This window comes from Heloderma suspectum, chromosome 4 (genome assembly GCF_057233095.1).
Source record: "Heloderma suspectum isolate Gila_16-S chromosome 4, 16-S_ref, whole genome shotgun sequence".
Classification (NCBI taxonomy): Eukaryota; Metazoa; Chordata; class Lepidosauria; order Squamata; family Helodermatidae; genus Heloderma; species Heloderma suspectum.
Genome location: NC_139461.1, coordinates 126514476 through 126527917, shown reverse-complemented (window position 1 = coordinate 126527917; position 13442 = coordinate 126514476). Strand labels below are relative to the sequence as shown.

The window sequence follows — 13442 nt, the reverse complement described above, 5'->3', positions numbered from 1 at the left end:
AATAAATCGAGACTCCAAACATTCTTATTGCTCTTCTTACCTAAAGGCTGAACCACATTATATCTCATCCAAAGACTATTATTCTGAATTTGCAGCTCAGAATCACCCTAAGGCTTTTGCTCTCTGAAAGAAAATCCAGATTTGGATATTAATGGGTTTTTTAAGATTGATGTGATAATGCCATATGAATGTACGAAAGTCACTTACCTTTTCGACGAGACGATTTGCGGTGGCAAAATCCTTCTCCAGCCAGCTCTGCTCTGTGGAGATTCCGCAGAGCCGCTGGCCGGGGCCACCCACAAACCCGTCATCCCTACTTTTGCTTCCCTTAGAACCAAGAACTCAAGTACAACATAGTCGCTTTCCCCCAGAGTTCCTGTAACTGCTACTTTATCCACTAAGTCATCTCTGCTGGTTAGGATCAAGTCAAGGACAGCCGATCCTCTAGTTCCTTCCTCTACTTTCTGTAGGAGGAAGTTATCTGCCACACAAGTCAGGAATTTCCTGGAGGGGCCATGTTTTGCAGAATTTGTCTCCCAACAAATATCGGGGAAATTGAAGTCCCCCATTACTACTACATCATGCTTTTCAAAAGTTTCATCCTTGTCTTCTCCTTGATTGGGTGGCCAGTAGTAGACTCTGACCACCAGGTTCCTTTTATTCTTTGCTCCATTTATTTTGATCCAGATGCTCTCGATGAGGCAACCAAGCTCATCCTCCTGTATTTCTGTGCAGAGATATGTATTTTTCACATACAGTGCTACCCCACCTCCCTTTCTGTTCCTCCTATTGTTTTTGAACAAGTTATATCCTTCAATTGCTGTATTCCAGTCATGAGAGTCATCCCATGAAGTCTCAGTTATACTTATCAAGTCATAATTTCCCTCTTGTATTAAGAGTTCAAGCTCGTTCTGTTTGTTTCCGATACTCTGGGCATTAGTATATAGACACTGAAGACCATGTGCTTCATACTCTGGCTTTCTTCCTACATGGGTCTGAAGACTATTACTGGGCGCTATTAGACCTGCTCTCTCCGTTGCGGTACATGAGCCTTCATCCATTGTTACCCCCAACTTTACATCTCCCTTCCCCATAGGATTCAGTTTAAAGCCCTCCTGATGAAGTTCTTCATGCTGTGGCCAAAGACATTCTTCCCAGCCTTTGTGAGGTGCAACCCATCCCTTGCCAACAGCCCATCTTCCAGGAAGTATAGCCCGTGGTCCCAGAATCCAAATCTCTTGCACTGGCACCACCTTTGTAGCCAGTCATTCACCCAGATTATTTTTCTTTCCCTTTCTATCCCTCTTCTAACTACTGGATGGATGGATGAGAAAACTATCTGGACCCCAAAGTTCTTGAATTTCCTTCCCAAAGCTTCAAAGTCTGACATGATTTCTTCGTAGCTCCGCTTGGCAGTATCATTTCTTCCCACATGGATGAGAAGAAAGGGATACCTGTCAGTGGGCTTTATGAGTGCAGGTAACCTTTCAGTCTAGGGATGTACGAAAGTCACTTACCTGTTCAAGGATTATGTTGATGGGGGGGGCGTTCCATCCCTCCCCCCGGAATCCTCGCTGGGGGGAGGAGGCGCTCCATTCCTCCCCCCCGGAATCCTCAGAGGCCGGCTGTGCTCCGCGGCAGTTCCGTGGAGCAGCCGGCCAGGCCCGGCCAGGCTAGAGCTGTCCGCAGCCGGATTTCCAGCCGCAGAGGGCTCTGGGTAAAAACAACAACAAACCACATACGCAAATGGCGGCGGCTACGGCTGCTGCCATTTGTGTTCCTTATTTTTGCCCTCTTAATCTACGTAAATATTTACGTAGGCTATGACGGCGAAAATCAAGGGGAACGCAAATAGTGTAGCGGGTGCTATTTGCGTCCCTTTATGATTCCCCATTTTAGCCTACGTAAATATTTACATAGGCTAAAATGGGGAATCAAAAAGGGACGCAAGTAGCGCCCGCTACACTATTTGCATTCCCCTTGATTTTTGCCATCATAGTCTACGTAAATATTTACATAGATTAAGCGGGCAAAAATAGGGAACGCAAATGGCGGCTGTAGCCGCCACCATTGGCGCACGCAGGTTTTTTTTTTTTAACCCACCCAGCCATGATAGGCTACGTAAAGATTTACGTAGCCTATCACGTCATTTTGGTTTTTTTTAAACCTAGTCATGATAGGCTACGTAGTCTTCTTTAATCTTTACGTAGCCTATCATGTCTTTTTTTTTCTTTCTTTTTTCTTTTTTCACCAGAATGGAAATGGCAGTGGTGGCAGCCGGTCGGAAGGCCGTCTGCCGCTGCCGCTGAAGCTGCCGCCGGAGCCACTGCTGGAGCCCCTGCCACCTGGAAGATCCGCCCCAGGTGAGTCTCGTCCCGAGAGGGATCCGCGGGGGGGTGGGGGGCAGGCTATTCCGCCATGGAGTTCGGCCTCACCAAGATCCGCGGTGGAATTCTCTGACATCCCTATTTCAGTCATGTCTCTAATCCATCCTCCCGGGAGACAACATACCTGGTGAGTCCACGGGTCTTCGCAACATACTTGGGTCTTGATCCCATGCAGCAAGGAGTCTCCCACTACTACTACTCTTCTCTTCTTGTTGTTGTAGGCCTGGGTTTCATTGCCACTGCCTGACTTATCTTCAGCCTCTTGCTCACTCTCATGTAGGTTCCCCTGTAGTTCTTCCTCTGCAGGCTGTCCTCCATTCTCATCCTCAGGTACCTGGAGGTTCCACACCTCCACTGCTTCCACTGGTGTAGAGTGGTGTCTAGTTCTTCTTCTCCTGTCACCTTTTTCCAAGGAGTATCCTCTACTGCCTTTTTCCTCACCTCAGCATTTCCCACTTCTGCCTCAGCTTGATGTTGCTCTTCAAGCTTCTGGTCTTCACTTTGCTGCTGTAATTCCACCATTCTGTCTAAGAACTCTTTGGGTTCTCTTATTCCCCGAAAGGTCGCCAGTTGCCAGTCCAGTCCTCTTACTTTTTCTTCCAGCAGCGTGATCAACTTGCACTTGTTGCAGGTGTAGGCCATGTTGTTCTCAGGCAAGAGAACAAACATTGCACAGACCTTACAGGTCACCACCATTGGAGAGTCTTGTCCTTCCATAGCCTCTTTACCCTTTTTGTGTCTGGCTTTGTGATTGTTCTAGACTAGCCTGTGCCTGCTTCTCCACTCACTAGGGGTTAAAAGCAGAGTCCCATTGGTATGGAAGTCTGTGTTACAGGAAAAATAATTTTAAAAAATAAATAAAGTAAAAAAGTAATTAAAAAGTTAGAGGACTCCCCCTTGACCTAATCATGTTTCCTAAGGCAAATAAGCATAATATTTGGTACCAAAACAATTGAATTTTTGCACTTTCTCCACAGATATTGGATCAGAACATTTCAATTATAGAGGATTGCCATCAAACATTGAAAAGATGATCTAATTTGGTCATGCTACTTCCAGCAAACAAGACTGGAATGCTTTTTAAATGAGTAGCAGCTTCACTGGGAAAATGTGAAATATAATATATCAATGACTAACAACTTTAAACTGAGCCTCTGTGATAGTGCACTGCTAAGTGGGTGAAGGGAATGAAGTGTTGTATCTTCCACCACTTAGAAAGCCCTGATGGCTCATGGCAGCTAGGGAGGCAAATGGGGATGGAAATTTATCAAGTTTTTGTTTGTGTGTTTGTCTGGCAGATCCTCTTTCCTCCCAGAATCCCCCCCATTGAAAGCAATGAGGGAGAAATTAGCTATGCCAGCTCTAGGTTGTAGTGGAGAGGCCCAGTTGGGGGTTCTCTCGAGGGTATGTAGAGGCTTTGGAGTCAGTGGATCCAAAGCCACCTCTGTCCCATAATGCCCCATCTTGAGGCCTATCACTGATGAGAACCTCACTTGTAGATTTATGACCATGAAGCTTTCCATGGGCATTATGGGGGCCTCCAGTGCAAATGAAAGCCCGCCCACCTGTCTGGTGGAGGGGTGCCTCTGCTGCATCCTAACTCTTCTCAGAATTAGAATTGCTTTGTTATTGACATATGTAGAGAACATAGAGGTAGAATTCCAGGTATCCTCTCAAGTACATTCTTCAAAATCCATCCTAAATCTGCTTTCTGCTTCCCAGACCTTTCTGTAGAGAAGCTGTGCAGAAATATTACCAGTACAGTTAATTGGTATAATGCTGATAATAGGTCTCTTGAACTGACGTGTATTGTTGCAAAGAGGAGTTCAAATGATGTCAAAGAAGGCCAAATTGCCTGGGTACTAATGTGCCTGCTACAGCAAAAATAAATAAATGAATGTCTAGACTGAACTTCTTGATACAAAGGCTGCACATTCTGTTGAACCTTTCTACAAGTATAGGGATGGCAGAGAATTCCTCCACAGATTTCAGTGAGACCGAATGCACTGGCATTTGGCCCCCCAAAATCCGTGGTGGAACGGCTTGCCACCCCCCTGCCCACGGATTCCCCCTGGGGCGAAGCTTACCTGGTGCGGATGTTCCAGTGGCTCCGGCGGCAGCTCCGGTGGCTGGTCTTTCGGCCGCAGCCACCATTTCCATCTGCCCTTTGCCGTGATAGGCTATGTAAATATTTACGTAGCCTATCACAGCAAGCCAACCCCCCCCCCCCCGTGTACGCAAATGGCGGCGGCTATGGCCGCCGCCATTTGCGTTCCCTTTTTTTCACTGTTTTAGCCTATGTAAATATTTACGTAAGCTATTACGGCGAAAAAAAAGGTGACCGCAAATAGCGTAGTGGGTGCTATTTGCGTTCCTTTTTTCCCCTGCCATAATAGCTTACATAAATATTTACGTAGGCTAAAACAGGGGGTTGTTTTGTGGTATAATGGAAAGTTCTTTCTGAAGCGGTCAAACTTCACTTGTACAAATGCAGCATGAAGGGAAAGCTCAGCAAACTTCTCTTTGTTTGAATAAAAAACACACTCTGCACATGCTCAGGGAATGGACAAAATGAGGAATAAACATACCAGGGAATATGAAGAACTATATTCTTTGTGTGTGTGTGTGTGTGTGTAATCTCCCTCCATCCAGCTGTTCCCTGGAAACCCCCCCCCCATTCACCCAAGGGTCTTCTGAGATAACTAACAGGAGGTTTGATAATGAGCTGGATGTGGAAATACAAAGCTGAGCAGAGAGGAGAACCAACTCTGTGCATGTCTACTCAGAAGCAAGTCTTACTGAGTTCAATGCAACTTACTCCTACACATGTCAGCACCCCACTTCCCCCAGCTCAGCTTCATATTTCCACATCCAGCTCATTAGCAAACCTCCTGTTAGTTATCTCAGAAGACCCTTGGATGAGTGGGGGGGGGGTTTCCAGGGAACAGCTGGATGGAGGGAGATTACACACACACACACACACACACACACACACACAAACTAGAAGAATATAGTTCTTCATATTCCCTGGTATGTTTATTCCTCATTTTGTCCATTCCCTGAGCATGTGCAGAGTGTGCTTTTTATTCAAACAAAGAGAAGGTTGCTGAGCTTTCCCTTCATGCTGCATTTGTACAAGTGTGACTGCTTCAGAAAGAACTTTCCATTATACTGTCTCTTTTTCTTCATGAGTTTCATATAACAGAAGTATGATGTAGTGGTTAGAGTCCAGCCCAAAGTCACCCAGTGAGATAACTTACAGGTTTGCTAATGGGCTGGATGTGGAAATACAAAGCTGAGTTGGGGGCAAGTGGGGTGCTGACATGCGTAGGAGTAAGTTGCACTGAACTCAGTAAGACTTACTTCTGAGTAGACATGCACAGAGTTGGTTCTCCTCTCCATTTTAGCCTCACCATGTCACCAACAAGGCTCGATGTGGAAATAGAAAGCCTAGGAGGGGGAATAATACCTCATGCAGGGCTCCAGACCAGCATGGTCATTTTCAAAGGTTTTTTCTTTCTTTAAAACAGTGTTGCTTTAAACAAAGAGTGCATCACTCAGGCACACCTAGGGCAGCCTTGTTTTGGGAAGCCCCAAGGAGGAAGAAGTGTTTTGGCTGAAAGTAATTACTGCACGTCTCAGGGCAGGGGAAAAATACGTAAATATCTATGAAAAATAGCCTTTCTTACAGAAGTTATGCAGAATTACGGCTGTCGGTATGGATTTATCTTCGTAATTCTTGGAGCAGAAAAAAAAGAGGAGAATTCCAGGGGCTTGCGAACGACGGTATGGAGCACTGGCTGTAAACTGTGGAAATCAAGCGGCATGGAAGGTACACAATTTGTACATCCCTACTAACAAGAAAAGGAGTCCAAGATGGGTGGGAGCTTTTAAAAAAGGAAATTCTCAAGGCATAATTACAAACAATTCCAACAAGAAGGAAAGGTGGAAGACAACAGAAGAAGCCAATGTGGCTTCACAAAAAAGTTTAGGGGTTACCTGAAAACAAAAAAGGACACATATAGGAAGTGGAAAGAAGGCCAAGCGACAAAGGAAGAGTACAGGCAGGTAGCACAGAATTGCTGGGATGGCGTCAGGAAGGCTAAAGCTGAGAACGAGCTGAGGTTAACGAGGGATGCTAAAAGCAACAAAAAGGCTTTCTTCAGCTACATGCACAGTAAAAGACAAGGGAAAGAAATGGTGGTTCAGCTATTAAATAAGGATGGCAAAACGATAACAGATGACAAAGAAAAGGCAGAGGTGCTTAATTCCTACTTTGGCTCAGTCTTTTCCCAAAAGAGGGTCTATGACCCCCCCCCCCGGCAAAGGCCAAATACAGGCTGAAGGGGCAGGATTGCAGCTTGACATCGATAGGCATACGGTCAAGGAACACCTAATTACTTTGAATGAGTTCAAATCTCCAGGGCGAGATGAACTGCATCCTAGAGTAATAAAGGAACTAGCAGAAGAACTCTCGGAACCACTGTCTACTCTCTTTGAGAAAACATGGAGGACAGGTAGGGATGTACGAAAGTCACTTACCTTTTGCAGATTATGTTGATGGGGGGGGAGGCACTCCATTCCTCCCCCCCAGAATTCTTGCCGGCTGGCTGTGCTCCGCAGGAATTCTGCACAGCCGCTGGCTGGCTCCGCCAGCAGCTGGACATCCAGCCGCTGGCTAGCAGGGACTCAAATGGCAGCGGCCGTATCAGCCGCCATTTGCATCCCTGCAGTCAGCCGTGATAGGCTACATACATGTTTACGTAGCCTATCATGTCTGACTTAAAAAACAAAAAGAACAACGCGCCTACGCAAATGGCGGCGGCCACGGCCGCCACCATTTGCGTTCCTTATTTTGGCACATCTTAGTCTATGTAAACATTTACGTAGACTAAGACGGCGAATATAAGGGGAACGCAAATAGCGTAGCGGACGCTACACTATTTATGTTCCCCTTATTTTCGCCATCTTAGTATATGTAAATCTTGACGTAGACTAAGACGTGCCAAAATAAGGAAGACAAATGGCGGCGGCCGTGGCCGCCGCCATTTGTGTATGTGCGTTTTTTTTTTTAAAGTCAGATGATAGGCTACGTAAAGATTTACGTAGCCTATTGCATTTTTTTTAAACCTAGCTGTGATAGGCTACATAAATCTTTACATAGCCTATCACGTCTTTTTTTTTTTAAACTGGAAATGGTGGCGGCGGCAGCCGGTCGGAAGACCGGCCGCTGTAGCCACCGCCGCCGAACCGCCGCCGGAGCCACCGCCAGAGCCGCCGCCGCCGAACCGCCGCCGGAGCCACCGCCAGAGCCGCCGCCGCCAGGAAGATCCGCCCCAGGTAAGTCTCGTTCCGGGGGGGCGGGGGGGCAGACCGTTCCACCACCGATTTTGGGGGGCCAAATGCGCTGGCATTCGGCCTCCCCGAGATCCGTGGCGGAATTCTCTGACATCCCTAAGGACGGGTGAAGTGCCAGATGACTGGAGGAGGGCTAATGTTGTCCCTATCTTCCAAAAGCATAAAAAGGAGGAACCTGGGAACTACAGACCAGTCAGTCTGATATCAATCCCTGGGAAAATTCTGGAGCAGATGATAAAGCAATCCATCTGGAAGCACCTTGAAAACAATGCCATGATTACTCGAAGCCAACATGGAATTGTCAAGAACAAATCCTGCCAGACTAATCTGATCTCATTTTTTGAACAAGTAACCTCCCTTGTGGACTGTGGGAAAGCTGTAGACATAATATACCTCAACTTCAGCAAAGCTTTCCACAAAGTGCCCCATGATATCCTGATGAGGAAACTACCTGAAAGTGAGCTAGATGAAACAACGATCCAGTGGATCCACAGTTGGCTACAGAATCATACTCAAAGAGTGCTTAGCAATGGGATCTTCTCAAACTGGGGAGAGGTAACAAGTGGGGGACCGCAGGGCTCAGTCCTGAGCCTATTCTCTTCAACATTTTATTGATGACTTGGAGGAGGAGGTGCAGGGAATGCTGATCAGATTTGCAGATGGCACAAAATTGGGCAGGATAGCTAATACCTTGGAAGACAGAAAAAAAATTCAAAGTGATCTTGATAGACTGGAGCACTGGGCAGAAAACCACAGAATGACATTTAATAGGGATAAATGCCAAGTTCTGTACCTAGGAAAAAGAAACCAAATGCACAGTTACAAGATGGGGGATACGTGGCCCAACAACACCACAAGCGAGAAGGATCTTGGAATTGTTGTCGATCACAAGCTGCATATGAGCCAACAATGTGATATGGCTGCAAAAAAAGGCTAATGCTATTTTGGGCGGCATTAATAGAAGGATAGCTTCCAAATCCTGGGAAGTAGTAGTTCCTCTCTACTCAGCACTGGTTAGGCCTCATCTGGAGTACTATGTCCAGTTCTGGTCACCACATTTTAAGAAGGATGCAGACAAACTCGAGAGGGTTCAGAGGAGGGCAACAAAGATGATCAGGGGACTGGAAACAAAGCCCTATGAAGAGAGACTGAAAGAACTGGGCATGTTTAGCCTTGAGAAGAGAAGACTGAGGGGAGATATGATAGCGCTCTTCAAGTACTTGAAAGGTTGTCACAGAGAGGAAGGCCAGGATCTCTTCTCGATCATCCCAGAGTGCAGGACATGGAATAATGGGCTGAAGTTACAGGAAGCCAGATTCTGGCTGAACATCTGGAAAAACGTCCTGACTGTTAGAGCAATACGACAATAGAACCAATTCACTAGGGAGGCAGTGGGGTGTCCCACACTGGAGGCATTCAAAACGAGGCTGGACAGCCATCTGTCAGGGATACTCTGACTTGGATTCCTGCATTGAACAGGGGGTTGGACTTGATGGCCTTGTAGGCCCCTTCCAACCCTACTATTCTAATATTCTATGATTCTGTGATTACCCTTCATGCCCATGTAGGGTAGTGTTGTGCAGAAAATTTCTCACTTTTTTTTTTACCATTCTCATTCGATTTGATAAAAAAGAAATAGTTTTAGAAAAGAAATTCAAGGGAGAAGAAATTTCAGAGAAATTCTCATGGGTTGGGTTTGGGGTTCTTGGGTTTACCTTACTGACGAGGTGACTAAGGAATGTGTGCATGTGCCCTTTCTGTCATTGTACAGTAATCTCTGTGGCAGCCAGTAGTAGGGATGCACGAAAATCACTTACCTGTTCACAGATTATGTTTATGGTAGGGGGGGGAGGCGTTCCGTCCCTCCCCCCCGGAATCCTCTGGGGGAAAAACAAAACAAAATTGCTTACGCAAATGGTGGCGGCTATGGCTGCCGCCATTTGTGTTCCTTATTTTTGATGTCTTAATCTTCGTGAATATTTACGTAGACTAATACGGTGAAAATAAGGGGAACGCAAATAGCGTAGCAGACGCTATTTGCATTCCCCTTATTTTCGCCATCTTAGTCTACGTAATTATTTACATAGACTAAGATGGCCCAAAATAAGGAATGGAAATGGCGGTGGCCGTAACCGCCGCCATTTGCATACGCCTTTTTTTTTTTTTACCCAGACGTTTTAGGCTATGTAAAAACTTACGTAGCCTATCACGTGTTTGTAAAAAACAAAACCACACTGCAAATGGTGGTGGCGGCAGCCGGTCGGAAGAGGCTCCCTAGCCGGTAGCCTCCTCAGTTTCCTTCACTGCAGTTGAAGCCATTGTGAGGAAGACATCATGAGGCAATTCCTCCCATGGGACGTTTTCAGTTCAGAAAGTGCAGGTAGCCTGGGAGACTACAGAGCAAGGCAAAGATGTGTAACACAGAAAACACACACAGCTAGGGATGGCAGAGAATTCCGCCACAGATCTCGGTGAGGCCGAATGCCAGTGCATTCGACCCCCCGAAATCTGTGGCGGAATGGCCTGCCACCCCCCCGCGGATCCCCCCCAGGATGAGACATACCTTGGGCGGATCTTCCAGGCGGCGGCGGCGGCTGGTCTTCCGACCAGCTGCCGCTGCCACCATATGCAGTTTTTTTTTTACCCAGATGTTTTAGGCTACATAAGTTTTTATGTAGCCTAAAACGACTGGGTAAAAAAAAAAAAAAAAGGCGTACGCAAATGGCGGCAGCTACAGGCGCTGCCATTTGCGTTCCTTATTTTTGCTGTCTTAGTCTACGTAAATAATTATGTAGACTAAGACGGCAAAAATAAGGGGAACACAAATAGCATCCACTACGCAATTTTTGTTCCCCTTATTTTTGCCGTCTTAGTCTACGTAAATATTTACGTAGATTAAGACAGCAAAAATAAGGAACGCAAATGGCGGTGGCCATGCCGCCATTTGCGTATGCGGTTTTGTTTTGTTTTTTCCCCAGAGCCCTTCGTGGCCGGAAATCCAGCTGCAGATGACTCTGGCCTGGGCGGGCCTGGCCGGCTGCTCCGCAGAGCTGCCTAGGAGCATAGACGGCCATGGAGGATTCCGGGGGGGAGGAACGGATCACCTCCCCCCCATCCAGGATTCCAGGGGGAGGGACAGAATTCCTCCCCCCCATCAACATAATCCGCAAAAGGTAAGTGACTTTCATACATCCCTACACACAGCACCCTCAGCCACCTCGCAATGATTAGGTAAGCTCAGAAATGCCACCCAAAGACATTCAAAATGCTGCCTCAAAAAAGTGAAAGCCTCAACACATTTGATGCCTTTGCCACTTACAGAAGCAGTGCAATGAACCGAAAACCCTTAGGAAAAAAAGAAAGAACCTGTGCTACAACCCCTGCCAACAGTGAGCCCTATCCATGAGGAAGTGTTGTGAGAAACGACTCACCTAGGAGAAATTCCATGAAATTGCCCCCCCCCCCCGTGCACATTTCTCTGCCCACAAACAGGCTGGATAATTTTGAGAAGCCATTTGTGCAGAGCTCTAATATAGGCAATTATTATTGCAAAGAAAGCATGGCCTTTCTGAATGAAGCATCGGAGAGGAATGAATTCCTGATAATCCTCCAAGGAACTCAGGGGGGTTGTACAGTTTCCCACTTTTTAATCCTCACAACTCCTGTGAGGTAGGTTAGGCTAAAGGTAGTGACTGGCCCAAGGTTGCCAGGCTATCATAAAGCAAAGTGTAGAGCAGGGGCGTGACATGTGGCCCATGGGCTGCATGCAGTCCCCACAGCCTCCAATGGAGTCCCCCACTGACCCCTGAAATTTGGGGGTATCCATAAAAAATGTGTAAAAAAAATTTTTTTGGCAAAGAAAATGGTATCCATAGTTTCTACAGAATCCCAAAAGGATAAAAATTAGCTTGCAAACATGCTAACGTTGACCCTTTTAGCATTCCATAGCAGCTCTGGATGCCAATTGGTTATTCATTTATTTTTATTTTCTCTCCAATTTTCGGCACCTGCCGGTGGGGTGGTATGCAACCAGGGGTGCAAAAATGGCCCTTGGACCTCCCAGTTGCCCATCCCTGGTATATAGTGTGAGCTGCTGGGATATAAGCTGCAAGAAGATACGCTATCTTCTCCTGTTTATTAGAGCATGTTTGTGTACACTGTTTTAAAAGTATGAATTTTCCATGCAAATCTTTATAAGGTATTCAAACAACATCACACACTCAGGAATGTATGAGCTTTGACTGTGAATTGCACTCAGGTTCACATTCAGGTTCAGGAGGTGCAAACAGGTAAATTCTGATCATAAATGAAATGAAACAAACTTCTCATACATCCTTACATGGGTCTCCTGATAGTAGATTGCCTGTTTATCCATACCAATGTAACATCATTATGCACCCTGACATCATTATTTTATATTAGGGTGAGGGTACCTCAGGACAGAAACATGTCAAATAATGCCTTGCAATTTTCTGCAGAAAAGTTTCCATTAACTTTCATTTTACCACTTGATTAAACTAGAGTAATCCAGCTATGAGCCCTAAATACCTTCCTAGGAACAAAGCACAAGATAAATCATGTAGCGTATTAGACATTTCTATCATTCTTCTGAATAATTATGTTCAGCATACATCTCAGTTTTACTCATTTTGGCCACATGGCTATCTCAAAAGGATAGCAGAGGTCTCGTTTAAACATCTTTGTGTCTTCAGTGAGGAGAACACATATCAAGCAGGGATGACACCCCGGTTAAAGATTGAATGACCCGATTAAACTCCAGTCTATTTAAAATATCCCTTCATCTACATAAGTATATTTCAATATTTGGTATGGTTTACTGAGCTGAAGCTTTTGAAATTAAATAGTCTTTGCTAGCTCTATTTCACTGCATTTCTAAGGAATATATTAGAGCCAAGGAAAAGATAGCATCTCACTATGAAGAAAGGCATGAATAATCCAGATTCACTGCACAAATTTTCTCCTATTTCAATTTTTGGATCAAAATAGCAATGGCAGGTGGTGGTGGAAGATATATTTTCCCCAAAATGCTTTAATATTGAGAATATTCTAGGGATGTACAAAACAGTTACCTGGCTCCGTTCCGGGTAGGGAAAGCAGAGAATTCTGCCATGGATCTCGGTGAGGCCGAATGCCAGTGCATTCGGCCCCCTGAACTCTGTGGCAGAATGGCCTGCCCCCCCACCCCCCGTAGATCCCCCCCGGGACAAAACTTACCTGGGGCGGATCTTCCGGGCAGCGGAGGCTTCGGCGGCGGCTCTGGCAGCAGTGGCGGCCGGTCTTCCAACCAGCTGCCGCCACCGCCATTTCCAGTGTTAAAAAAAACAAAAAAAATGTGATAGGCTACGTAAAGATTTACGTAGCCTATCATGGCTAGGTTAAAAAAAAAAACATGATAGGCTATGTAAATCTTTACGTAGCCTATCACATCTGACTTTAAAAAAAAACACGCGTACGCAAATGGTGGTGGCTACGGCTGTCGCCATTTACGTTCCTTTTTTTGGCCTGTCTTAGTCTACATAAATATTTATGTAGACTAAGATGGCAAAAATAAGGGGGAACACAAATAGCATCCGCTATGCTATTTGTGTTCCCCTTATTTTTGCCGTCTTAGTCTACGTAAATATTTACATAGACTAAGACGGGCCAAAATAAGGAATGCAAATGGCGGTGGCCATA

At 45.8% G+C, this 13442-nt stretch overlaps 1 protein-coding gene across 4 annotated transcripts in view; it reads left to right on the top strand.

Moving 5' to 3' along the window:
• LOC146347384 (uncharacterized) overlaps positions 1-13442 on the top strand; it is a 144644-nt gene that overhangs the window by 75710 nt on the left and 55492 nt on the right. For 2 of the 4 annotated variants that reach the window (XM_084848139.1, XM_084848138.1), the window contains 2 exons: positions 2255-2363; positions 6079-6219. In XM_084848139.1, coding sequence (XP_084704265.1) covers positions 2255-2363; positions 6079-6219 — 250 coding nt within the window. The remainder of the gene's footprint in view (positions 1-2254; positions 2364-6078; positions 6220-13442) is intronic. The other 2 variants (XM_084848142.1, XM_084848141.1) reach the window with 1 other exon arrangement.